The sequence below is a fragment of the Micromesistius poutassou genome (genome assembly GCF_964030765.1).
Source record: "Micromesistius poutassou genome assembly, chromosome: 11".
Taxonomy (NCBI): Eukaryota; Metazoa; Chordata; class Actinopteri; order Gadiformes; family Gadidae; genus Micromesistius; species Micromesistius poutassou.
In genome coordinates, this window is record NC_140281.1 from 11,302,815 (window position 1) to 11,327,676 (window position 24,862).

The following is a 24,862-nucleotide window of genomic DNA, read 5'->3' on the forward strand; positions in this document are numbered from 1 at the left end:
AGAGCTCCTGCCTGAGTTGTAAGTGATGACAGACATTTACAGATCTATGTACGCATTTACAGATCGGTTTACACATTTACAGATCTATGTACACTTACAGATCTGTGTTCACATTCACAGATCTTTGCATGCACTTGCAGATTTGTCTTCACTTGCAAATCTGAATACAGACACAGATTTTTTTTACACACACACAGGTCTGAATACACACACACAGATCTGAATACGCACACACAGATCTGAATACACACACACAGATCATATTACACACACACAGATCTGAATACGCACACACAGATCTGAATACACACACACAGATTGAGATACGCATTTGCAAATAATATTGCAACAGTAATAGCTCCATACTCACCCTTTAATGTGAACTTTGAAGCGTACCTCCTAAGGTTTAATTTCTGGGATTTATCATACCCAGCCGGGAATGTTCCCAGAGACAGGAGGTCAAATAATTCGTCCCACCTTTTCTCCATAGCTTTACAAACAAGGGATAACACACAAGTATTTAGAATTGATATAACACGATACATATCTTGTTATAACATGACAAGATGTCGTCGCCTCCCTCCCCCACCACCGACGAAAACCTTCTCCGCTCCCAGTCCCGTAAAGATAACACATATATCATCATATTTCTACATTCAGCAGCAAAGCCAGTATGTACATGCATATATTTACATGCGTACAGGCCAAAAGGCGCTGATAAAAACATGTTTCAAAGAAAATACTCACCATCAGCCAAAATAGTAGCACAAACTGATGGCCGCGCACGCATGGATCATTATTGTCAGGATGCGCATGCGCAGAACCACTAGGTAGCACTATTGATAGGTAGCACACATTGGCAGAACACCCTGACATTTTCAATAAAGACAGCATAAAACAGCATCAAAATAGGCTCCCCATATTCTTACAGTGTACGTTGGGTGAGAAGTGGTGTAAAATAACGTTGCTGCAATCGTTTTATAGAGGCAATTGGTCTACAGATCAAATACGCTACCAAACACATAAGGTAGCACTTTTTGATAGGGTAGCATGATTTGATAGACTCTGACTTCGAGTCGCACTATGGTAGCAAAATCTGACAAGGGAGCATAAACTGGCAGAACACCGTAAATTGTCAGAACAACGGCACTACCAGTACCGAAAACAAACACACCCTGGTGCTGAGCAGAGGGCCACGCCCACTCGGTGCCCCAACTCTGACAACGAATCTATCGCAAACGACGAATGGTAAGACCTCTTAAAATTATCAACATTGAATTGTTCTTATGTAGCATACACTGGTAAATATGGAAGTTGCGAGTATATTTTACCATTGTGTTATACTGTAATTCCAACCATGTGTATGAATTGAAACGGCTTATACCGCGACATTAACAGGATATTTGGTTTGACGTTACGGAGTGGGGAACGTAACGCGTTTTTGAACGGAATGTGCTTTTATCTTCCACTTAACATCTTAAAATCTGACTACATAGGCACCACGGGAAACTGTTAATGAAAGAGTACGGGTAAAATCCCATCGCTTTCACTCCTCACGCCACGTATAGCCTAGTAGTAGTACGCAACCATGAGGTTGTAAAAAGTAATAGCGGGATTCACACATTCCTGCCGTTTACGTTCACAGAGCCGCTGGTTCGCGTGTGTTTGACGGACGAGAGATTGTCATGGCTGCTGGACCAGTCCCGACGGCGGGGCCCGGGAACGCTCAGTTCCTATCTAAAGTGGTGCTGAGCGTCTCCTGTAACAATCTCATGGACATGGACGTGTTCTCCAAGTCCGATCCGTTATGTGTGATCCACATGACTTCCTCGGAGTCCCAGTGGTATGAGGTCAGTGTGGAGGAGAAACGCCCAGGCCATGATTGATACTTTATCATAGGTACACTTCAACTGTGAAAATCACATTGTATGATTTTTAAGTAATTAATTTGCATTTTATTGCATGACATAAGTATTTGATACATCAGAAAAACAGAACTTAATATTTTTTAAAGAAACCTTTGTTTGCAATTACAGAGATCAGACGTTTCCTGTAGTTCTTGACCAGGTTTGCACACACTGCAGCAGGGATTTTGGCCCACTCCTCCATTCTCCAGATCCTTCAGGTTTCGGGGCTGTCGCTGGGCAATACAGACTTTCAGCTCCCTCCAAAGATTTCTATTGGGTTCAGGTCTGGAGACTGGCTAGGCCACTCCAGGACCTTGAGATGCTTCTTACGGAGCCACTCTTTAGTAGCCCAGGCTGTGTGTTTCGGGTCGTTGTCATGCTGGAAGACCCAGCCCCGACCCATCTTCAACGCTCTTACTGAGGGAAGGAGGTTGTTGGCCAAGATCTCGCGATACATGGCCCCATCCATCCTCCCCTCAATACGGTGCAGTCGTCCTGTCCCCTTTGCAGAAAAGCATCCCCAAAGAATAAAGTTTCCACCTCCATGCCTCACGGTTGGGATGGTGTTCTTGAGGTTGTACTTGTCCTTCTTCTTCCTCCAAACACGGCGAGTGGAGTTTAGACCAAAAAGCTCTATTTCTGTCTCATCAGACCACATGACCTTCTCCCATTCCTCTTCTGGATCATCCAGATGGTCATTGGCAAACTTCAGATGGGCCTGGACATGCGCTGGCTTGAGCAGGGGGACCTTGCGTGCGCTGCAGGATTTGAATCCATGACGGCATAGTGTGTTACTAATGGTTTTCTTTGAGACTGTGGTCCCAGCTCTCTTCAGGACATTGACCAGGTCCTGCCGTTTAGTTCTTGGCTGATCCCTCACCTTCCTCATGATCATTGGAGCCCCAGACCAACGGAGATTGACCGTCGTCTTGAACTTCTTTCATTTTCTAATAATTGCGCCAACAGTTGTTGCCTTCTCACCAAGCTGCTTGCCTATTGTCCTGTAGCCCATCCCAGCCTTGTGCAGGTCTACAATTTTGTCCCTGATGTCCTTACACAGCTCTCCAGTCTTGGCCATTGTGGAGAGGTTGGAGTCTGTTTGATTGAGTGTGTGGACAGGTGTCTTTTATACAGATAACAAGTTCAAACAAGTGCAGTTAATACAGGTAATGCGTGGAGAACAGGAGGGCTTCTTAAAGAAAAACTAACAGGTCTGTGAGAGCCGGAATTCTTACTGGTTGGTAGGTGATCAAAAACTTATATCATGCAATAAAATGCTAATTAATTATTTAAAAATCATACAATGTGATTTTCTGGATTTTTGTTTTTGATTCCGTCACTCACAGTTGAATTGTACCTATGATCAAAATGACAGCCCTCTACATGCTTTGTAAGTGGGAAAACCTGCAAAATCGGCAGTGTAGCAAATACTTGTTCTCCCCACTGTACATACAATAATAAAAACAAGGTTACACGGGGACCGGGGGGGTATTCCATCAAAGTCGCTAACGAAAGCGGCGATTAGTTGATTAAGCCTGGTTAGAACTAGCGCCAACTTCCACTTGAGGCTAAAGCCGTTCCATCAACGCAGTTCAGCCGCGCATTGCTCAGGTTAGTTCAAACCAGGCTCACGTTATCGTGGATTACGCGCGTTCACGAGATATGTAACCAGCCCAGAACCGTGAATGTCGAATCATGGATCAAATGTCCGAAAAGGACCGACCGGGATCTTTTCCAGCGGCGACCAGAAGCTGCTTGTGGAGGTCTATGAGGAGTACACGCATATAATAACTCAAAAAGGGAACACCGTAACCATTAATAGAAACAGGGAGGCTGCCTGGCACAAAAATCGGCGATCTGTTGAATGCATAAGTAGTATTAAGCGTAACATATTTTAATTTAATATTGACCATGGATTTAAAAGCAGGGAGATAGTCTCGAGTTAACGTGTCGGACTTGCACCCGGTCGTCCGGGGTTCTATCCCCATGCAAGTAATAGTAATATAGGAAGGATTAGGCTATTAGAGAAATCAAATTACTTTTCATGCCATTTATTTTCCATTTATTTGAATATTCTTAATTAGGGAATTAATAAAATTAATTACAAAATGAAGCCAACGTCAAGAATGAAACGCTTTAGTCTAGACGCGAACTCGGGTCGCACGTATCACAGGGCAAGTGCTAGACCCTTCACCCAGCCGCTGATTACTGATGACGCGATAGGCCTAATACATAGATTTGTGTAAAAATGTGTTGAACAAATAGCCACAGTAACAATACATAGCAATTCATTGAATTATTTCATTTGCGTCATTTAATCTCAGACCCTTAGTGAAAATATACGCTGTTTGTACTTCATATATGTACATTTATGACAAAATTGTGAGGACTAGGCTTGGCGAAACCTTCTGATGGTACAATTGTTGCTGACAGATGGATTTCTCTGAAACACCGCTCAAGTTAGCCTGACAGTTAACCTGATCCCGACCAGGTTAGTTTGGTCGGATAAATTGCCATGGTTACTTAGCGGAGATTCCCTTAAGTCACGTTCATGGAACGCAACTCTAGCTGAAAGAAGCCCGGCTAAGCGAAATAAGCCTGGCTTTACGCTTAGCTTGGTTGATGGAATACCCCTCTGGAACATAGGACCGATCTACTGGGTCTGCGTGATTGTTACGATTATAATAATAACTTAACTCTTGTGTTTATCAAACAATGTTGCAAAAACAGATCTTCCCTTTTTTCCGTGGAAGCTTGTCTGAAATAACATTGTTTGTCCAGGTCGGGCGCACGGAACGAATCAACAATTCCCTAGATCCAAAGTTTTCCAAAACCTTTGAGATTGACTACTGCTTTGAGGTGGTGCAGAAGATCCGGTTCTCTGTGTACGACATCGACAACGACACCTATGATCTGGAGGACGATGACTTCCTCGGGTCCCTGGAGGGCACAGTGGGCCAGGTGAGGACAGTTTCTCCTGAAGGCAAATTTATACCAGAGCCGTTTTAGATGCGTTTTTTAGTTAAAGTAGTGTGCTGCTTCTCAGGTCTAAAGCGTTTGAGGTTTTACTGTTTTACATTGCTTTAAAATTGCACCTTTCACTAACAGGTTTTAATAAAACGGTGAGATATCAGGGTTGAAAAATCACAACTTTGTCGAGAACAGTAGTGTGTTGTACCCTTCTCACAAGAGCACAATTTGAATTTGCTCAATATACTTACTCCCCGATTGCCCAAACCCAGAACATTAACCAATCACATCGGTGTATCTCATATAGGCGGTCCACTGGTCTGGATACGTCACCCCTTGTATTCTTCAGATTGGTCGTAGTGTTATCCAATTGCGTGCATTGATATTTTCAAATGCATGCTTGGTTCCGCCCCTCGAGTTGGGCCATATTCATTGCTCTTTGCCAGACCCTACAGCTTTCTAGATGTGGGTCTGGATTTCCAGGCTAAGGCCCCGTCCACATGGGTGAAAACGATCCGTTTTCCTTTGTGTTCAGGAATATCTCTGTAAAGGCGGACTCGTTCCGCCGGATCCGTCTGGGCGGTCGGCCCAAACGCACAAGACTTATGCTGTTTCACCAAAAGAAAATCTCCACTTCAGTTTTTTATTACATTTGGAAGTCAATTAGATTAGAAGTTAAGCACCCAAAATGTCATGTGTTTTCCAAAACAATGTGCTTCCCCAAAATGTGCTTTATTCCACCACAACAACATAGTCTTGCTCAATGGTAACAAATACCAATACTGTATATCAATGTCGAAAACCGCTTCAAATCAAACTCAACAGGCTCCGATTTCATGTATAAAAATTAATACAATGAATCTATTTTTTGTCATTTTGTTTAGATTGTGTCTTCCAGGAAACTGACTCGACCCCTGTTGCAGAGAGACAGGAAACCGGCTGGGAAGGGGACCATCACAGTAGGTCACTAGCATCTCCATGTAAAGGGGGCTACTCCTTGTTTCTGATTATCGAAGATATTGTGTGTACACATACAGTTATCTATATATTTATATATATTCTTATTTTTGTTTTCTATGAAGATTGTTGCTGAAGAGAAGACAGACAACAGAGTGGTGAATTTTGAGATGGCTGCTAGGAAACTGGATAAAAAGGTGGAGTCACTTAATGTAACTAATTGCTGATTGGAAGAATCAGAAGAATAAATCAAATGCCATTTGATTGCATATGAAGTTGCCTTGTTTGTTTTTAGGATTTCTTTGGACTCTCAGATCCTTTTCTGGAAATCTACAGGCAAACCGACACCGATTGGCAGCTGGCTCACCGGACAGAGGCAAGGAAACAGGAAATAACACACACTGATCGTGCTTAGATGTGTATGACTGTCATGAAACCGGTCTTAAAAAAAAAAAAGCCTCGCCCCTAGGGCTCGTAATGGTGTTCATATACAAACATGAGGTGTCACAGATGTCACAGCATGGGACTGAAAAAATAAATACACTGGCTTGACCCAACGAGAAGAGCTACTGCCACGCACGCACGCACGCACACACACACACACACACACACACACACACACACACACACACACACACACACACACACACACACACACACACACACACACACACACACACACACACACACACACACACAACTAGCATTGTTTCTCTCAGACATCAGAACAGTTTCACTTTTATCACACAATGAAAAGGCACTAAAACTGAGACACTGACAATAATGAGGCGTTTGCATGCCTCAAACCTCAGTCCTCTCCTATCGCTGCACACGCAATGGCTAGTGTCAGGCCTGTACATCAGCTCACTGCAGGGTGTTTTTCTTGCTCCTCATTTCAGGTGGTGATGAACAACCTGAGCCCCACGTGGAAACCCTTCATGGTGCCTCTGCAGTCGCTCTGTGGGGGTGAGATAGAGAGACGGATAAAGGTGCACTAAAAAAAACTCACACACACACACACACACAGAAGCATGGATACATACACCCTTACGGTGTTGTGTTATTTGTGTAGTAATAATTCCCTAAAATGAAGACAAATGACCTCCGGAGTTGGTAATCATTAGAGTGCTGTTATACTGAATATCAGCACGGCTGTGATTCGGTCAAAGGTATGGGGCTGCAGGCCAAGTGCCGAAGCTAATCGCTCATGGATGCCTCTTGTACAATTGTATTTAAACTATGCTGTTGTGGAGCTAAAATCACCCGTATTGTCTACGCATGACCTAACAGGTCATGTGTTGTGCTCCCATATCCAGCATAAACAAAACCATTATAGCTGATGTGTGTATCATTTTCTTTTTGGACAACAAGCTTGTCAGAGCTTGGCACTTCCCAGTCGACAGTGCTACAAGTGAGTTCACAATTTTTGATGTGTGTGCTTCAGATTAGAGCTCTGTATTGCTGGGCAAAGTTATTGATTTGTTAGTTTTGGCTTGTTTTGAGTTCATCAAAGGGGTCAAAGTGTGTTATTCTGCTACTCATCCAGGGTGGTAATCATTAGTGGGCTAGACCTAGCTCCTGCTAGTCTTCAGGTCTACCATCTCCCCTCCTGTGTTCTCTGTGTGCAGTCTCAAACCATCCGCCTTATCATGATACTGGTTATATTGAACCAGAAGGATACACAGTAAAAAAAGGCCCTTTATTGAAATGCCTGCATTCTCAACTGCGTTGCCAAGGAGATGTCTGACCATGTGAACATCAAATTGCATCTGAAGACCTTTGACAGCATTATGTTTGCTGGACTGTGTATCCTGTCTTGACGTTTCTAGAATGCCAATGAGTGACCCCCTTTTTCCATTTCCTGGACAAGAGAAGAAATGCAATGATTTAAAAAAATGATCCGTCAAATCATGTATTTCTCTCTTCCCCTGTCCTCCGTCCATCCTAATTCCAATCCTAGCAAAATAAATTACTATCACTTTTCTATCTACCAAGCCAATCAAAAGCCATTATTTTTATCCCTTGCTGCCTGTATGCTAGGTGGAGTGCTATGACTACAATAACAGCGGGTCCCACGACTACATAGGGACCTTTGAGACAAACCTGGCCCAAATACAGGAGTCATCCCAGTCATATGCGGTAAGGTGTGTGTGTGTGTGTGTGTGTGTGTGTGTGTGTGTGTGTGTGTGTGTGTGTGTGTGTGTGTGTGTGTGTGTGTGTGTGTGTGTGTGTGTGTGTGAGAGAGAGCTTCATTGGTGTGACTTCTGATACAGATGTGCGTGTTTTATGACATCTCCCCCTTCCAGGCTGAGTTTGAATGCATCAACAGCAAGAAGAAGCAGAAGAAAAAGAGCTATAAAAATTCTGGGGTGATCATTATCAAAAAATGCGAGGTATGTTGGGTCTTTGATAGATTTCTTTCACTATTTGTTTGACTTATTGTTTTGTTTCTCCATAGGTTGTCAGAAGTGATTGGTTTCATAATATTCTCTAATGTAGGACATAAGGAATGTTGTTGCGGTGGTTGTTTTAGATCTATTCAAACTTTTGGAGGGCATTAATTTCCAAAGCACTGGTTTTGTGAAACATGAAACATGTGTATGTTTAGTTAAAGGAGAATGAGACGCAACACTTGTATGAGAATGAGAATTAACAACATGATTAATACTTCTACATTTAATTTAAACAGATCAACATGCCATCTTTTCTTGTTTTTAGGCAGAGCTTTAATTGTAAACTTTCACAGTCTAAATAAGTGGTTGGAGCTCCCCCCCCCCCCTTCCTCTCTATTTACTTGAACCAGACAACGGCTTACAAACCAGCATTACTTAGCCCATAGCATGTCCACGGGCATGCTAGTGTTTTATCAGGTAGCCACTCACAATGAAGCAGTTCACAACCACCAAAATATAACATGACCCTTCCATTCATAAGTTAACTAACTCAAAGGGACCTGTTTGGATGCTGACCTTCACAGAAAATGTGTGTCGCAATCCTTTTCAATATTTTGTGTAGTTTACTAACTATAAGCTTCACTGTGACGCTTACTGCAGAAAATGTGAGTGCTGTAGTGCAAAGTGAAGTTGAAGTGAAGTTTATATATAAAGTGAAACAGTTTAAGACGTAAAGAAATGTTGAATAGCTTAAATCAATAGAAAAGAAGAAAAATTGAGGTGTGTGTGTGTGTGTCGTAGTCACTCTTCTTCTCGTCAGGTCAAGCCAGTGTATTTATGATTTCAGTCCCATACTGTGAATTGATGTCATTTTTATACTGTATATGTACACCATTACAAGCCTTAGGGGCGAGGCTTTCTAAAGACCAGCTGCACATCTAAGCACGATGAGTGTATGTAATTGGGACTCCATCGATGTTTATCTGCAGATAGTGAGGCAGTACACCTTCTTGGATTATATCATGGGAGGCTGTCAACTCAACTTTACAGTAAGTAGTTTTTAGATACTTTTGGGGATCTGTTCATTCAGCAAAAGGACTAGTCTACCATCTCATAAAATGAGAAGAAACTTTTTGTTTTGTATTTTTGTTATTGTACATCTTATATGGGGTCTAGCCGAACAGACTCGGACTATACCCGTTTAATTTGAACTTTTAACAGGCAATCATCTTATCTTTAAACAAAGGTGTGCAAGCATGTATTAAGTTTGTATTTGATAAACGATCAGCCAACCAAGATAAACACTTATAATTGATAAGTGTGGATCATGGACTGAAGCAGATATCAGAATCAACTACCTCATCCCCTCTAATCCACATCTTGTTTCTGCTTCAGATAGCCATAGACTTCACAGGTTCCAACGGTGACCCGCGGACCCCCCAGTCCCTCCACTTCATAGACCCCCAGGGCTACAACGAGTACCTGGCTGCCATCTGGGGCGTGGGCTCTGTGATCCAGGACTATGACAGGTGAGTCCCAGCATCCAATGACGCAAATTAATTCACGGGAATAGATTTCCATTGGCTTTCATTGCGTATTAAGTTCTCTGGAGTCATTGTTAATTTACTATGGTGTCCTGGCCCCTACATGCTCCATAATGATATCTCAAAATATTCACTGTAATTCTCGATGAAGAAACATTATGTTTTCCAAACACCTCTCTTCCAGCCTAATAGTGTGTGTCCCTTCTCAAGGTTTCCGCCTTCTCCTACTTTTGGGGAGTTGGACCATATCCAACATTAAATTATAAATCTTATTCAAACCTTGTCTAGGAAGCCATGTGAGACCGTAATTTTGGCTAAAGGACTATGCAAAAATACAGTCCACTTGACCCAGGAGTTATGAGTTTATAATAATGGGTGGTTAGTATGACTTATTGGTGATCCCTCTCTTTCCCCCCTTCCTCTGCCTTTCCCTCTCCCCCTGCCCCCCTACAGCGACAAGATGTTCCCAGCCTTTGGTTTTGGAGCACAGGTCCCCCCTTCCTGGCAGGTTAGCTTAGTGTCCAACACGCCTCTTGTCTATAAAGATCCAGTCAGAACAGGGCTTCACTGAGGTGTGGTGTGTTGATTCTCCCTAGGTATCCCATGAATTCCCCATCAACTTCAACCCTGCAAATCCCTTTTGTGCCGGTACGTCAGAGCCAGTGCATGCTAATTCATGTGCTGTACGGCTGTACGCACACACGACTGATTTCTATTGTTTATTTGCCTAGCACTTTCTGACAGTTTAAAAGGTACTGGCAATATGTTTTTAACATCATTATTCACAAATAGTATAACTTACAGCTTAAATCATGGTGAACTTGCCTCTACATATTTGTTTAAACAAAAGGTCCTATCGCTTCAAGATGCTAAACCATCACTGAGAATACATCATCTCTCTAAAATGGTTTTCTTTAGTTTATTGAGCATTAAAAATAAAACAAATGTAGTTCTAGGTATGTAATAAGTATTTGTGGAAAGAATGACCATATGGGTCATTCCCTGAATCATTCAGCTCCAACACTATCCCTCATTGATTGAATTTAAGAGTCATGAGTACACTTGTTTTGTTCGTTTCCAGGCATCGAAGGGGTGGTGGCCGCCTACCAGCAGTGTCTTCCCCAGGTGAAGCTTTATGGACCCACCAGCTTCTCTCCCATCATCAACCACGTGGCCTGCTTTGCTAAACAGGCCATGCAGCAGAACACTGCCTCAGTGAGTTCCTGGGCAAGCTGAAGCCTCCATGTTTGGGTGTGGTTGCAATGGCAGTACTTTTTAACAACATGAGGTCATTCAATGGATTAAACAGAGCAACCGTTAACCATGCGTCAAGGTTTCTAGCAATTGCATGGAACATATTCTTGTTTTTTTTACTTTTGCCAAATAGCAAATGTAGGAAAACGGTCTAAATGTGGTTTGGAGTGGGTTTGTTTCTGCCAGGAAGTTACCCGTGCTAATTGTGAGCCTCGGACAGATTTACATAGTTTATAATAGTGGATAGTAGTAGTGGGGATCAGCATTTGAAGTCCATCCTTCTTAAAGGGATAGTTCGTTTTTTTCTGTCTATCCGTAATGTGGCTAGGCCAAGGTGTTGCAAGTCAATAACCTCCACAAAACTTTCCAAAAATGTATAGAATTACCATCTGCATCTAGATGAATGCTAAGTCACTCTGAATAGGTAGGGTTGACCAGAGTTACTTAGCATTCACCTTTTATTTTCATATTATTTTTATTTTTTATTTTAATTTTTTTTACCCTATCCACACTTCCCTCACCTGCTGTCTGGCTGTCCTCACCAGCAATACTTTGTGCTGATGATCATCACTGACGGAGTGATCACGGACATGGACCAGACGCGCAGCGCCATCGTCAACGCCTCCCGCCTCCCCATGTCCATCATCATTATCGGCGTGGGCGGGGCCGACTTCAGCGCCATGGAGTTCCTGGACAGCGACGACGGCATGCTGCGCTCCCCCACAGGCGAGGCGGCCATGCGGGACATCGTCCAGTTCGTCCCCTTCCGGCAGTTCCAACGCGTAAGCAAGCAGGGAGAACCTTTTACATTTGCCCTTCTTCTGTGTGTCGTGCTGCTTTTATAAAGACCCTGTTCAGACCCGCTGTCTATTCTCAAACTCTATTTCCACATGAAGTACCACCAGATCTTAACATGGGTTTTGTTTCATGCTTGCTCCACGCGTTAATCACCACAACACTTATTTTGCAAATTGCAGTGGAGACCGCATGAGGTGTGTTGTTCTGTGATCGGGTGTCTATGTCCCTTAAATACAGCTAAAACTATTTTCCAATCCATTTGAATGAATACTCAATTTTTTGATTGACAGAAATGTATTACCCTTCGATTATTTGTTCTTTAAATATTTTTTGTTTAAAACCAATATAAGATAAATACTTATTTTATTCTTAGCTGCTTGTCAAACAAAGCTATGATATTCAGTGCATCTCTTTGGGATTCAAAATCAATTCTGGACAGAACCCAAATGGCAACCAATACACTAGAACCTCAAGTTTGAATTTATTTGAGCTAATCCTAATACAAACAAACAAAACAGCACCAACAGAGGTTTAGTTAAATCGTACTTATTCTGAACAGCAATGTCATCAGGCCTTATCGGATGATTTGGGGATTTCTGAAGTCAGCGTAACGCATATATATGTAAATGTCTACACAACACATTTCAGGCAGGAACAGCAGCCCTTGCCCAAAGTGTACTGGCAGAGCTGCCTGACCAAGTGGCCTCCTTCTTCCATGCGTTCAAGCTGAAGCCTCCCACGGAACCCAGCCCTCCCTAGAAGCGTAGGCGCATCCCCTTCGTCTTGTCTGTCACCCCTTGATCGATTTTCCTGCTTCACTTCCCCCTCCTGTGTGTAAAGATTTAGACAGCATTAGCATCTCTGGGTGATGAGCTCCCCTGTGATACAAACAACGCATTGCGGTGGGGGTATGAAGGGGCTCTCAGCTCTTGCTGCTGCAGAATAGCCTGGAGACCATCCTGATCATATGACCTGCCATTCTGTTTCTCTACACAACGTCTGGATCTCCTGCTGCCAACCTCGAGTTCCAGAAATTGTAATGCATGTGTTGTGGTTGATAACGTTGCGGGGCAAATCAGGGACTGCGTCATGGTTGATGACGTAAACTACAGGCCGCTGCTAAACAGTAATGACGTCTCCAGAAGCAACAAGGTCCAGACTGATCTGTGTAGCGTAACAGAATGTGAGGTCACGTGATCAGGATGGTCCCCAGGCTAGGTCCGAAACACAAATTTGTCTATCGGCACAGTTTTGTGAAATGGGTCGACAACCAGACCTTCAAAACTGTTCACACCAAGATCTTCTTGTAAATTAAGAGATGTCTATCTAGACAGAAGTAGGGATCAGACTTGGTTGAAAAAATAATGATATTGGGAATAAAATCACAGTAGCAGTTGTATGAGGTGATGTTGCCCCGCCTACCCTTTAAAGAGATGAATGCTCTCTGAATCGGCCATTAGGAAGCTGCTGCATGGCTTTGTATAATAGTTAGTAAGCCGTGTTATTCACTGCAGCACACCTCACAACTGCAGTCTGTACTCATTCTTGTTCGCCTTGCTTGTTTGTTTGTTAATTAATTGCTTTAACATTTTACATGTACCCATGCCCCATTGTATTCATGCCCCAGGCTTAGAGGGTACTATTGTATGCTGGATAGATCAGTCTACCTGTCTAACCGGTGGACTGTAGCAAATGCTGCTTATCTATCCATCAGCCATGAGGACAAGTTTACCCTCAAGTTTGGAAGATAAAGCCTTAAAGCCAGAGAGCAATAAAGAACCCTGGGCTTTTTTATTTGTAAAGCCACCTGTGGTTTTTGTAGGGAGATTCACCTTGACCTTTTCAAAGATTCATCTAGATTATTTTACTCTCCACTGGCTCTGCTCTTTTGGCTTCACTACAGCTCTGTCCCCCCGTGCCCACCCTCTCCTCCTCCGTTCCTTATCTAATCCTCTCCTCATCCTCTCTCCTCCTTCCCTCCTCTCCAGGCTCCACGGGAGGCGCTGGCCCAGAGCGTCCTAGCCGAGGTCCCAGGTCAGGTGGTGGACTTCTTTCGCACCATGAAGCTGCCACCACCACCGCCGCCGCCAGACGCGACCACAAACGACAACATCGCCCCTGCCCCAACTGCCCCCGACTCCCAGGCCTCAGCCCCCAGCGCTGCATGGTGAACCTGGGGCATCGATGACGTGGGGTCACTCTCAACAAGTGGATATCTCTGGAGAACACCCAAACCACATATCCTACTGGACACTTTCAAGTACTACAACAACGACAGCATGGAAAGCCTACCTGATATGACATGATCTTTCATGCAAGAATAACCTATTCTCCTGTCTGCCAAGAACTGCATTTTTACTCTGCTGACAAATGAAGTTATTTGAAAAGGAAAGAGAAAAAAAATGCATGAGTCTCAGGGGTTTATTGACTATTACAGTATTTTCGCTCGACATGTTTAGTAAGTCAATAACAACATGTTTTTCGCTCTGAAAACCACTCCGAATATATCATCGTAAACCTACAGAGGATCTTTTTATGTTTATTGAGAGTAATTTAGAGTAATCAACATGTTTTCGCTTACTTGTTAATTGTGGTCCACAATGTTATTGAATGGCCATTTCTTGTTCAATGATGTATAGCCCTGCCTGAGGCAGCCACCCTTAATAACCACACATTCGGAACGGTTTCAGGCATCGCCAAGAAATCTGCACTTTAGCAATGTTTACAGTGGAGAGCCAGTAACCAGTTGGTTGGTAACATATTGTCATGTGCAGTGATTGTAAATCCTACAATATTCAGGCGTTCTCCATGTAAACATCTTTGTACTAATTCTACAAAATGGTTTATACATTTTTATTTCAGAGTTATCCTTTTCTGACATTTTGACTGTTAAACAGCTCTGACTCAAAATATTGACAATTAATCACAGATTATTTAGGATCGCCAAACTTTAAACTATAACCACATTAAGATTGAATTGTTTAATAGTTAATCTAGCATGTATCTACAGTAAAATGGTCCTGGAGTGACGTTATCTTCCTACATGCCATCTAGCTGTAGTAAATAATCGTGTTTTTTTAATTATATATTATGTCCAACAGTGTCTTATATCAATAACATGTTTTACATTTATGTTTAATGTCTACAATTCACACTCAATGGTCTTTGATTTAATATAAATATATAGAGCACTGTTGTAAGTACGTTTATATGTCATTATTAATGCAATAACTCTTGATAACGTAGCTACTTTCAGTGCCTGCACAGCAGTGATTATTCTGAACTCTGTCGTTAATAATAATAATTGTAACAAAATCTTTTGTCGTATTTATTTCGCAGATTTTATATATGTATGTTGCAAAAAGCAAGTCATAGGCCTACCACCAGCCTATCATGAATATAGTTGTATTATATGTACGGCCTGCTGATAGCTCTCTGGTGTCTACCACTAGCGCCACCGCAACGCGGTTCCCAAAACAAGCGCACCCTGAGTCAGGCAGACCATTTAATCGACAGGAAGAGTGGTGCAGGGAGGGTTGTGCAGGGCGGGGTGTTTTTTCCAAACCACCGAACTACTTGTGTGGCAACATTGACAGCTATCTTCTTCTATTTCACTCGTTTATCTTACCTAAAACCATTTAATATTTGACGGTAGGTGGCAAGTTTGCTTATTACGTATAATATCCCTTTAACGAGAATGTGACGCCTAATTTAAGCTAGTGAAAAGCTTAGTAGACGCCGTACATGTTTGAACAGCTCGACTGCTCCGTATTGACGTCACGTAACTTACGTCAATGTAGCGTGGGACCAAAAAGAAAAGCTTACTGATGTAGACTGCTTGTTTAGTACGTCTTGTACGTCACTTACACAAACGCACAGTAAGGAAAACGTCGCTTTGCTTCGAAAGTGGTTGCCCAGTGTTTTGACAGTGCCCCTCTCCTTCGCTTGTGTGTTTTCAGTCGTCAGTCATGGCTGCTACACAATGTGTCACGAAGGTGGAGTTAACTGTGACTTGTGATAATCTCCTGGATAAAGATATCGGCTCCAAGTCAGACCCTCTGTGTGTGCTGCTGATGAGCAGCAAGGAGGGCCATTGGTATGAGGTCAGTACTTATGGTAGGCTGAATGTGTTGGCTTGCCAGAGTCCACAGGGACAGGCGTGACGTAATGACCATTGAACCTGCACTGGGACACTCTTTCTTGAAGCCATTAATGTGGTTCAGTATTGGACGACATTCAGTGCAAATACTTTTGCAGAGCTGCCAACTCTCACGGTTTCACCGTGTGACACACGCCACACATCCAAATTCTCACGGCAAAAAAAAAAAGAAGCCGAGACGCGTTCGTTCCTTTCCAAACTCCCCGACGGTTCCTTTACAAACTCTCTCCCCCCCCGCCCGTCAACAATTACACCCGTGCACTCTGCTATAAGGTATGCATTACAAGATTCTACAGAATCTCACTCTGGCCAAAACCCAAAAGTTGGCAGCCCTGCTTTTGAACAAAAGTGATTGATGACAGACAGTGCAAAAGGATGCGTAGCAAAAAACATAATGAATGGACAGCTCCCAATCATAATTTTAAACATAGACAACAACATTGACATATACACTTGAATAAACGCCAGTGTTATGCATACAACTTGATGAGTTTGTACTGTACACTAAGTACAATTCTTCAAGTTTGAGATTAAGAGGAATTTCCTTAGCCCTACCTCATGTTGAAATGCCCATGTCACAAAGAACCACAGAAAATACCATTGTATTTCAACAGGTTGGTCGCACAGAGCAGGTCCAGAATTGCTTAAGCCCCAAGTTTGCCAAGAAATTTGTGGTGGACTACTACTTTGAGATCGTGCAGAAGCTGCAGTTTGGCATCTACGACATTGACAACAAAACGGTGGACCTGAGTGACGATGACTTCCTGGGACAGCTGGAGTGCACCATGGGGCAGGTGAGGCCTCTCTGTCACTCTGCTCCTTTGATGCAGTGGAGTGTAATGCAACACGTGTGTCTCTATACACAACACAACCAGAGACCATCACTGGCTGTGAAATCAGAGCCCACATGTAGCACCACAGCCCGTTAGATTTTTTTTTGTTGGGGTTTCTACAGTCTACTGTGTAGGCCACAGGCTCACAGGTGGTCAGGCGGTCAGGCTCATGGCTGAGGGTGCGGGTGTGTTTGAGAGGGGTTGTATTAAGAGGCTGTAGAGTCACTGGCGCGCTCCTCTTGCCCAGGTGGTGTCCAGCAGGAAGTTAACTAGACCGCTCATCCTGAAGAACTCTACTCCGGCAGGGCGAGGCACCATCACGGTAAGTAATGAATAAAGAAATGGAGAGAGAAGAGATGCAATATCCTATCATCACATCCATCCCTTGACCCCTTGGTTTTTTGATCCTTTTGTGTCTCCCCAAAAGGTCATGGCTGAAGAAATAAATGACAACAGAGCGGCCAATTTTGAGGTGGAAGCTAGGAAACTGGATAACAAGGTGCAGACCATCATAACTTTGTGGAAGTGACTGCAACTGCCCCTTATGCATTATGAAATTGTACAACAGTGAAAAAATATGCAATTTCTTCCAAGAGATTTCCAGTTTTATTTCATTCTCTTCTTTGTGTTTGGTATTTTTAGGATTTCTTTGGAAAGTCTGACCCTTACTTGGAGTTTTACAAGCAGACAGAAACTGGGTGGCAGCTAGCTCACAGGACAGAGGTACACAGATTCTGCTGTTAATGGTTGTATTTTGACCGAACACCTTCACATGCATTTGTTGTGTAATAACAGAAGATTACATAGTTTATATTTTAAAGTATAGATGATTTAAAGTATACATCAAACTTCACAACTAGGCAATGTCATTCCCTATTTGTACTATTATATCATGTGAAGTTAATATGGGGTCAGAACAGTCTCATTAATAATGAATGCACAGAGAAGGATTCACAAATGTATTTTGTGATTTATATATAAATTACTCTCTTCTCACAAATACATTTCAATGCACACACAAATGGATATCGGCATGTATAAATGTAAAATAAATCCATAAACAAAAATAAGTTTCACAAACACATTTCTGATCCACACACAAATGTGTCTTGTTTTAAATAAATGTAATATAAATCCATAAATATATGAATTAAAAGAATATTTGCAATTTTCATCAAAAATGTATTTGAATGTTGTTACATTTATATACAAACTGTTAAACTTGAATTTACAAGACGCTTTTCATTTGTGAACTTGTTTGCATTTGTGTGTGAACTGGTCTGTATTTATATGTGGATTTTTGAGACTCCCCTGACACGGCTGGATTCACAAATGCATTTTTTTCACCAAGGAACTCTCTGTAGCCAATCAGATGCCTCCTTCGTTTTCAGCCAATCACATGACAATCCCATGAGGGGTACCTCGTAACACGTACCTCGGTTACGCGTACCTCGGTAACGGTAGTATTAAAACGCTACAATACATTCATGATACATTATTCATGCACGCCTAGACATTTTTCACTTATACTTGAATCGGGATTGACATTACCAGACGCCATGTTGAGGCTGAACTCTTACCAGTGAAGTTCATTAACTTTTTTTTATTTTACCGAAAAGCAACGGCAGAGAAAATGCTGTGCTCTGGCCATGGTGAGGTACCCCTCGTTTGACTGCAGTCATGCGATTGGCTGAAAACTGATTGGCTACAGAAAGTTCCTTGTTGAAAAAAATGCATTTGTGAATCCAGCCACGTCAGGAGAGTCTCAAAAATCCACATATAAATACAAACCAGTTCACACACAAATGCAAACAAGTTCACAAATGAAAAGCATCTTGTAAATTCAAGTTTAACAGTTTGTATAAAAATGTAACAACATCCAAATACATTTTTGATTAAAATTGCAAATATTTTTTAATTAATATATTTATGGATATATTACATTTATTTAAAACAAGACACATTTGTGTGTGGATCAGAAATGTGTTTGTGAAACTTATTTTTGTTTATGGATTTATTTTACATTTATACATGCCGATATCCATTTGTGTGTGCATTGAAATGTATTTGTGAGAAGAGAGTAATTTATATATAAATCACAAAATACATTTATGAATCCTTCTCTGTGCATTCATTATTAATGAGACTGTTCTGACCCCATAAGTTAAGGCTAAACCCTAGATCATGCACATCTGACAATTGGTAACAAAGCAGTCTCTGTCCCAGCTATGTAGATAAGCGAAGGAATTTAATCTGGTAGTTCTATTTGAAAGTAGTTAATAGTTCCTAGATTAGTCTTGTAATTGGATGGTATACAGGAGAACCTTTTAGAGACATCCAAGATGAATGCCTAGTTTTCAATGTTCCCAGGTGGTGAACAACAACCTGAATCCAACATGGAAGCCCTTCCGTATCTCGGTGCAGTCGCTCTGTGGTGGAGACATGGAGAAACCCATAAAGGTACCGTGACCAGCCTCCTTCTCCCCCACCCTTCTGGCTCTTGAACAAACACAACAAGTGCTCCTTCTGCTTTTGCTGGATCATTGACACAGGGTTACATTGTTTTCCACGAAATACATAATCTGGTTTGGGGTGAATAATGGGGTGAATAACTAGCCATGACCTTTTGCCCTGCTTGCAAATGCACGCACGCACACACACGCACACAAAGGCATCAACAAATTTAGGAATGTGTTGAGTTGATCTGAGCACTAAGGCCTCTGGGAAAATGACCTGATATTGGCATGTTAATGAGTACGTTGGCCCCCCTTTCTGTGGATATTCAACCTTCGAAGTGAGCCCGTTTGTCTACCAGCAGCTTTGAACATGTAAGTTGGGCATCGAGGCCTTTTGTGTCTTTAATTGACTTTTTGTTCTCCATGATTTCACGGGTGAGGTGTGTGCATGTGCATGTGTGTGCATATGGTAGAGGAGAGTTGAGCAGTAGGTTACGACTCAGTATCACCAAATGCCCATTATTTGACCTGGTCCTTTGGTCATTCTTCTGAGTAAGGCCGGGCTGCCTCCATCTTACCAAGCCTATCAGGGCTTTAGTAGTTTAGTAGTTCATCACGCAAATTGCATGCTTCTTTGTCTATTCTGCTAACTGCAGCTATTAAACCTGCACCTGCAACCTGCATCTTTCTTTTTCACGGCAGCCATCACATTCTTCAAAAATGTTTAGAGTTAATGTTAAATAGTTATCATCTAGATTTCTTTCCACAGATTAAATTTATTCGGAGAGAAAAAAGAAAACGTAATTCAAAGTGATGACTGCCGTGAAACGTGACACTGGCTTTTTAATCCTGGACATGGCATGTTGTAAGCATGTGCATCTATCTGCGCAAAAGTTTCTATGCACGTTGAATTGTTTGTTTTTTGCCATCTTCCGCTAGGTGGAATGTTACGACTACGACAACGACGGATCACATGACCTCATCGGATCCTGCGAGACCACGCTGAAACGCTTCCAGGAGGCGACTCGATCCTCTCCGGTGCGTGTGTGTGTGTGCGTGTGTGTGACATAGATGACAGTATTGGTTTCCTCTCTCTCCCATCCAAATGGATACTGACGCCTGTGTTGTCTCTCTCCCCTCAGGCAGAGTTTGACTGCGTCAACAGCAAAAAGAAACAGAAGAAGAAGGGCTACAAAAACTCTGGCGTCATCAGCGTGAAGCTTTGTGAGGTTCGAAGCCAGTCGTGCTCGCCATGAATGCATTCTTTTGACTTTGCTGATTTTCCATTGCACTCATCACTCACTACCGACCTCAGTCATTTGCCATTCAAATTCTTCTTTAGGTAAAGAAGGAGTACACCTTCTTGGATTACATCATGGGAGGTTGTCAGCTGAACTTTACTGTAAGTCGTGTGTCCTCCAGTCCTCATAAATCGTAAGAAGCGTGTTCATTGTGGGCTGAGAGCACCAATCGATGTTCATCTAAATGTCTCTCCCCAATCCATCCCTTGCTCTTCACTCATTGGCGACTCGTCTTCAGGTTGCCATCGATTTCACGGCGTCCAACGGTGACCCCAGGTCTCCAGAATCTCTCCACTATATTAGCCCACAGGGGGTCAACCAATACCTCACGGCCACATGGTCCGTGGGCAACGTCATCCAGGACTACGACAGGTAAATTAAAAATCCACCCTGCACTCGGGCCAATCCAGAGTGTCCCTGACGTACTCCAAAATATGAATAATCAATAATGAATGTGTTTGCCATCAATTAGGCTTAAATCAACATGTAATGCAATATGGCATGTCTTATCTGAATTAAAACAATAAAAGGATTATTTTGTCCTTTTGTATCCTTCAATGTGATGGACATTTATTCTGATGCTGGTTGCAAAACAAATGAAAATGGACAGTCTCATTTAATGCCCCATCTCAAGTAGTTTTTGCATTCAAACAAGGTAGTTTCAACGGCATTCAATCAGCATTTCACCATGTGTGTTGTAATGTTTCCTTCCTAGTGACAAGATGTTTCCTGCCTTTGGATTTGGAGCTCAGGTTCCTCCTCAATGGCAGGTCAGTACTTGCGTTACATTGGGGTTACGGACAGTTCAATTCTGTTTGTATTAACACATGGTTCTTTTTTTCAACCGATTTGGTGTTTCCTTTTTGCAGGTTTCTCACCAGTTCCCTCTGAACTTCAACCCATCTAATCCTTTCTGCTCTGGTAGGTTTCCACATACACGCTAGGGCAGGTTTTGGTCTTCCATAGTTGTTCCATGTGTTTTCCCCTAAGAGGTGATGTACCCCTGAACTGTGCATGTGTAGGGGTGGCCGGGGTGGTGGAGGCCTACCGTGTGTGTCTACCTCAGGTGAAGCTTTACGGCCCCACCAACTTCTCCCCTGTTATCAACCACGTGGCCTGCTTCGCCAAACAGGCCATCCAGCAGACCACCGCATCGGTGAGCACGTTACCGTAGACCGCAAAGGTCTTAACTGTCTTTGGGTTCTTTTGGTGAAGGCTTCTGTCCGAAACCCACTTCTATTTTCCTATCATTGTATTAAAGAGTTGCGCTTCCTTAACTACAGTTGAAGTCGCAATGTGCGAGATTCAGCCCCTCGCTGGTTAGTAGGCGATAGACTTTCAGATTAATAAAAACTAAATCCGGGTTCTGTCAACTCTTAACTGGCTGTGCAACTGGCGGTAGAATGATTATTGTGAACGAAGAGAGAGGTACAGGCTGGGCCGCATTTTTTATTTGTAGAATATATGCGTTAAAGGAAGTGATTTTATTGAGAACATTATTGAAATCACTATCGATCTTCATTGACTACACATATGGTCTGGTTATTTTAAGCTACGAGATTTTTGGACATTGACAATCCAACTATCTTCACAGCAATACTTTGTGCTGCTCATCATCACCGATGGCGTGATCACTGACATGGACCAGACGCGGAACGCCATCGTCAATGCCTCCCGCCTCCCCATGTCCATCATCATCATCGGGGTGGGCGGGGCCGACTTCAGCTCCATGGAATTCCTGGACGGGGACGACGGGAGGCTGCGCTCTCAGACCGGCGAGGCGGCCATGCGGGACATCGTCCAGTTTGTCCCCTTCAGGGACTTCCAGAATGTAAGTGGGCGAGACAATAGCTCTGAGGTTGTCACCGCATGGATCATGCTTTGCTCCTAACCACCGGCCAATTTGTTAGTTGAATTACTCCGAAAAACCATGGCTCTAGACAGTCTGATACTCTCCTGTCGCCTCCAGTCTCTGGGTCCGAATTCCGACCGATTCATGGGCCCGGTGAACGCCCAGCTCACCTGTGTGCCCTGTGTATCCGTGTCGTTACAGGCGCCCAGCCAGGCTCTTGCCCAGAGCGTACTAGCCGAGCTCCCGCAGCAAGTGGCCACCTTCTTCGGTCTATTTGGGCTGAAGCCTCCCAAGGAGGCCAGTGCATCCTAGGGGGTACCTCGGTTCATTAGAATTGTTTATAACAACATCAAGAAACAAACCCTTAACCTTCTGCCTTTGCCGCTTTTCCATTAACCTTCATGCATGAACCCTTTCTCCCTCCGTCCCTGCATGACTTTCTGTCCTCATGCTCAGCAGCGTTTTTTTGTGTCTTCAAGTGAACGCGTCCCCCTTTCCCATTCGTTCCCAGTCGTTTTTTGAGATGATTTTCTTTCATTGTGTAGAAAAGAGACCCTTGCCCTTGCCATTGCCCTGTTTATCTATTCTCTTTTGTATCTGTTTGAGGCCTTGTAGGATTTCATTCAAATATCAGTGACACTGTAACATGCTGGCTTGTCTACCAATGTTTTTAAACATTTCTTATGCTGCCTTAATAGCTTGCATTATTAATGCACTGATGTTGATGTGGAAAAAATTGTCTCTGTTTCAAGGTCTGATTGTCAATCAAAGGCAAGGCTTTAATTGATCTATTGTCTTTAGATGTTTCATGTTTAGAGGTATATTGCAAAACGCATACATGCATTGACATACACAAGGACTTGGAAATAGCAAGAGAGTGGAAGCTGAAACTAGACTGCTATTTGACTACAGCATTCATTCATTCACTGCATGTAGACTGCCCACCCCTTCTTCAAGTTCATCCATTCACTCTGTAGCTGTTAAGTGCTTTTGGATATGTATTTCTGGTCTTCGGTGTACGATATCAAACCCCCCCGATGTGTCATGTCTCCTCCCTGATCCAGGCCCCCCCAGAGGCCTTGGCCCGGAGTGTGTTGGCCGAAGTCCCCGCGCAGGTGGTGGGCTTTTTCACCTCCATGGGCCTGAACCCACCCACCGACAACAACAACACCACCAACCCCACTCCGGCTCCCGTGGGGACGGTCTAATTGTGCATGATGAGGGAGGCTCAGGTTACAGGGGGGAACTCGCCACTAGTCAAGGACCAGCACCTAAAGAAGTACCGTATGGACCGCAAGGTCCCTGAGCCAGACCGTCCCCTGACCCCAAGAGGGTAGCCTCCTGAATCCCTAGACACATAACGTAGCTCGATCTGCAAGCCTTCTGCGCCAAATGTTGCCTATGTTGCCTGGCTCTGCTCAGTGAAAGTGACCAAGCACACTCTCACACTCTGCACTGTTGGATATGTTTGCATTAGCCAATCAGCAATGGGATTTTACACAATGATATTTACAAAGTGTTAGCAAGACGCATGCATGTTTTATTCTATGTTATCCACTGTGTATATATAGCATAATGTATTCAACATATATCTTCGACATACACAGCACAATTTTCTATATTTTTAATTTTCTTTTAGTTTTGAAGATTTTCTGTGTTCTGTGTCACAACTGCATGTGTTTAATTTTTAATGCAAGTGCATGCATTAAACACCCGTGGGTTCATATAATTGTCTTTTAGTAAAAGCATATACATGTGTAAGATGGGTCCATATTAATTTTGCACAAAACATGTAATTTTATTATTAACAAAGTATTTTTTTGTGTATCTTTTTATGTCATTGGCCAATGCTTGTTTGTTTTTGTAATATTCTGATGCGTTTGTCATTACACAGTGCCATTCTTTTGCGTTCTATGACTTGATTTGTATCTCAGGAATGTTTGAATAATCACAATCCAGGAGACTCATGATATTTCCCGAGAAGGGGGTATCATTTCCAAAGAAGGGAGTGTCATTTCCAAAGAAGTGTAGCATCAATCCATTGATGTGCCAAAATTCACTATCCACTCGTTAACCCTAATTCAACATGACGTGTATTTCATTGTTGATCATGCATTTCCAATTTTAACAAATGTGGCTCTCCTGCATTATCTTTCGTCGTTGACTGGATTATCATGTTATGAAATTGTATTTACATAGTAATTCATTGATGTTAAAATAAATGTAATAAAGTATCCCACTAGCACTGCTTTTTTCACTTCAAGTTTAATTACACTGGTCAAACCATCTTCTGCAATTTTTAGGTCAGTGCAATTTGCATTGCTGCCTAGGGCCCTTGCATACATATGCAATTCTAATTGCTAGTTTTCCATTGAGCATAAATATTTGTATTTTATATATTGTATGTTCTCAATGATATGGTCTGTTTTATATATAAA

The 24,862-nt window shown here is 42.7% G+C and overlaps 2 protein-coding genes across 4 annotated transcripts; both read left to right on the plus strand.

Annotated features, from left to right (window-relative positions):
* Nucleotides 1–1,126: 1,126 nt before the first annotated feature.
* Nucleotides 1,127–15,105, plus strand: LOC311355568 (copine-3-like). 2 transcript variants are annotated; one of them, XM_084475337.1, is made up of 17 exons: nt 1,127–1,248; nt 1,646–1,850; nt 4,689–4,868; nt 5,762–5,836; nt 5,960–6,031; nt 6,130–6,210; nt 6,734–6,823; nt 7,875–7,973; nt 8,141–8,227; nt 9,217–9,276; nt 9,623–9,756; nt 10,225–10,279; nt 10,368–10,419; nt 10,853–10,986; nt 11,571–11,807; nt 12,472–12,586; nt 13,812–13,951. In XM_084475337.1, exons 2-16 carry the CDS (start codon nt 1,686–1,688, stop codon nt 12,580–12,582), a joined length of 1,632 nt encoding a protein of 543 aa, XP_084331463.1. In that variant the 5' UTR covers nt 1,127–1,248; nt 1,646–1,685; the 3' UTR covers nt 12,583–12,586; nt 13,812–13,951. The 2 variants fall into 2 exon arrangements, with proteins under 2 accessions (XP_084331463.1, XP_084331462.1); XM_084475336.1 differs by lacking the exon at nt 12,472–12,586 and having other exon boundaries at nt 13,812–15,105.
* A 256-nt stretch (nt 15,106–15,361) lies between these two features.
* LOC311355570 (copine-3-like) lies at nt 15,362–24,669 on the plus strand. 2 transcript variants are annotated; one of them, XM_084475339.1, is made up of 17 exons: nt 15,362–15,474; nt 15,783–15,926; nt 16,597–16,776; nt 17,063–17,137; nt 17,243–17,314; nt 17,458–17,538; nt 19,186–19,275; nt 20,211–20,309; nt 20,414–20,500; nt 20,614–20,673; nt 20,811–20,944; nt 21,288–21,342; nt 21,442–21,493; nt 21,595–21,728; nt 22,167–22,403; nt 22,626–22,739; nt 23,489–24,669. In XM_084475339.1, the coding sequence occupies exons 2-16, from the start codon at nt 15,792–15,794 to the stop codon at nt 22,734–22,736; spliced, it is 1,602 nt and encodes a 533-aa protein (XP_084331465.1). In that variant the 5' UTR covers nt 15,362–15,474; nt 15,783–15,791; the 3' UTR covers nt 22,737–22,739; nt 23,489–24,669. The 2 variants fall into 2 exon arrangements, with proteins under 2 accessions (XP_084331465.1, XP_084331464.1); XM_084475338.1 differs by lacking the exon at nt 22,626–22,739.
* Nucleotides 24,670–24,862: the final 193 nt, after the last annotated feature.

Bases quoted from the DNA above. Each gene is read 5' to 3' on its own strand.
- LOC311355568 (XM_084475336.1), top strand. From the start codon at position 1,686: ATGGCTGCTGGACCAGTCCCGACGGCGGGGCCCGGGAACGCTCAGTTC. The intron at 6,824-7,874 runs GTGCACTAAAAA...CCTGTATGCTAG, and splicing joins AGATAGAGAGACGGATAAAG to GTGGAGTGCTATGACTACAA. The intron at 10,420-10,852 runs GTACGTCAGAGC...GTTCGTTTCCAG, and splicing joins TGCAAATCCCTTTTGTGCCG to GCATCGAAGGGGTGGTGGCC.
- LOC311355570 (XM_084475338.1), top strand. From the start codon at position 15,792: ATGGCTGCTACACAATGTGTCACGAAGGTGGAGTTAACTGTGACTTGT. The intron at 19,276-20,210 runs GTACCGTGACCA...ATCTTCCGCTAG, and splicing joins ACATGGAGAAACCCATAAAG to GTGGAATGTTACGACTACGA. The intron at 20,310-20,413 runs GTGCGTGTGTGT...CTCTCCCCTCAG, and splicing joins AGGCGACTCGATCCTCTCCG to GCAGAGTTTGACTGCGTCAA.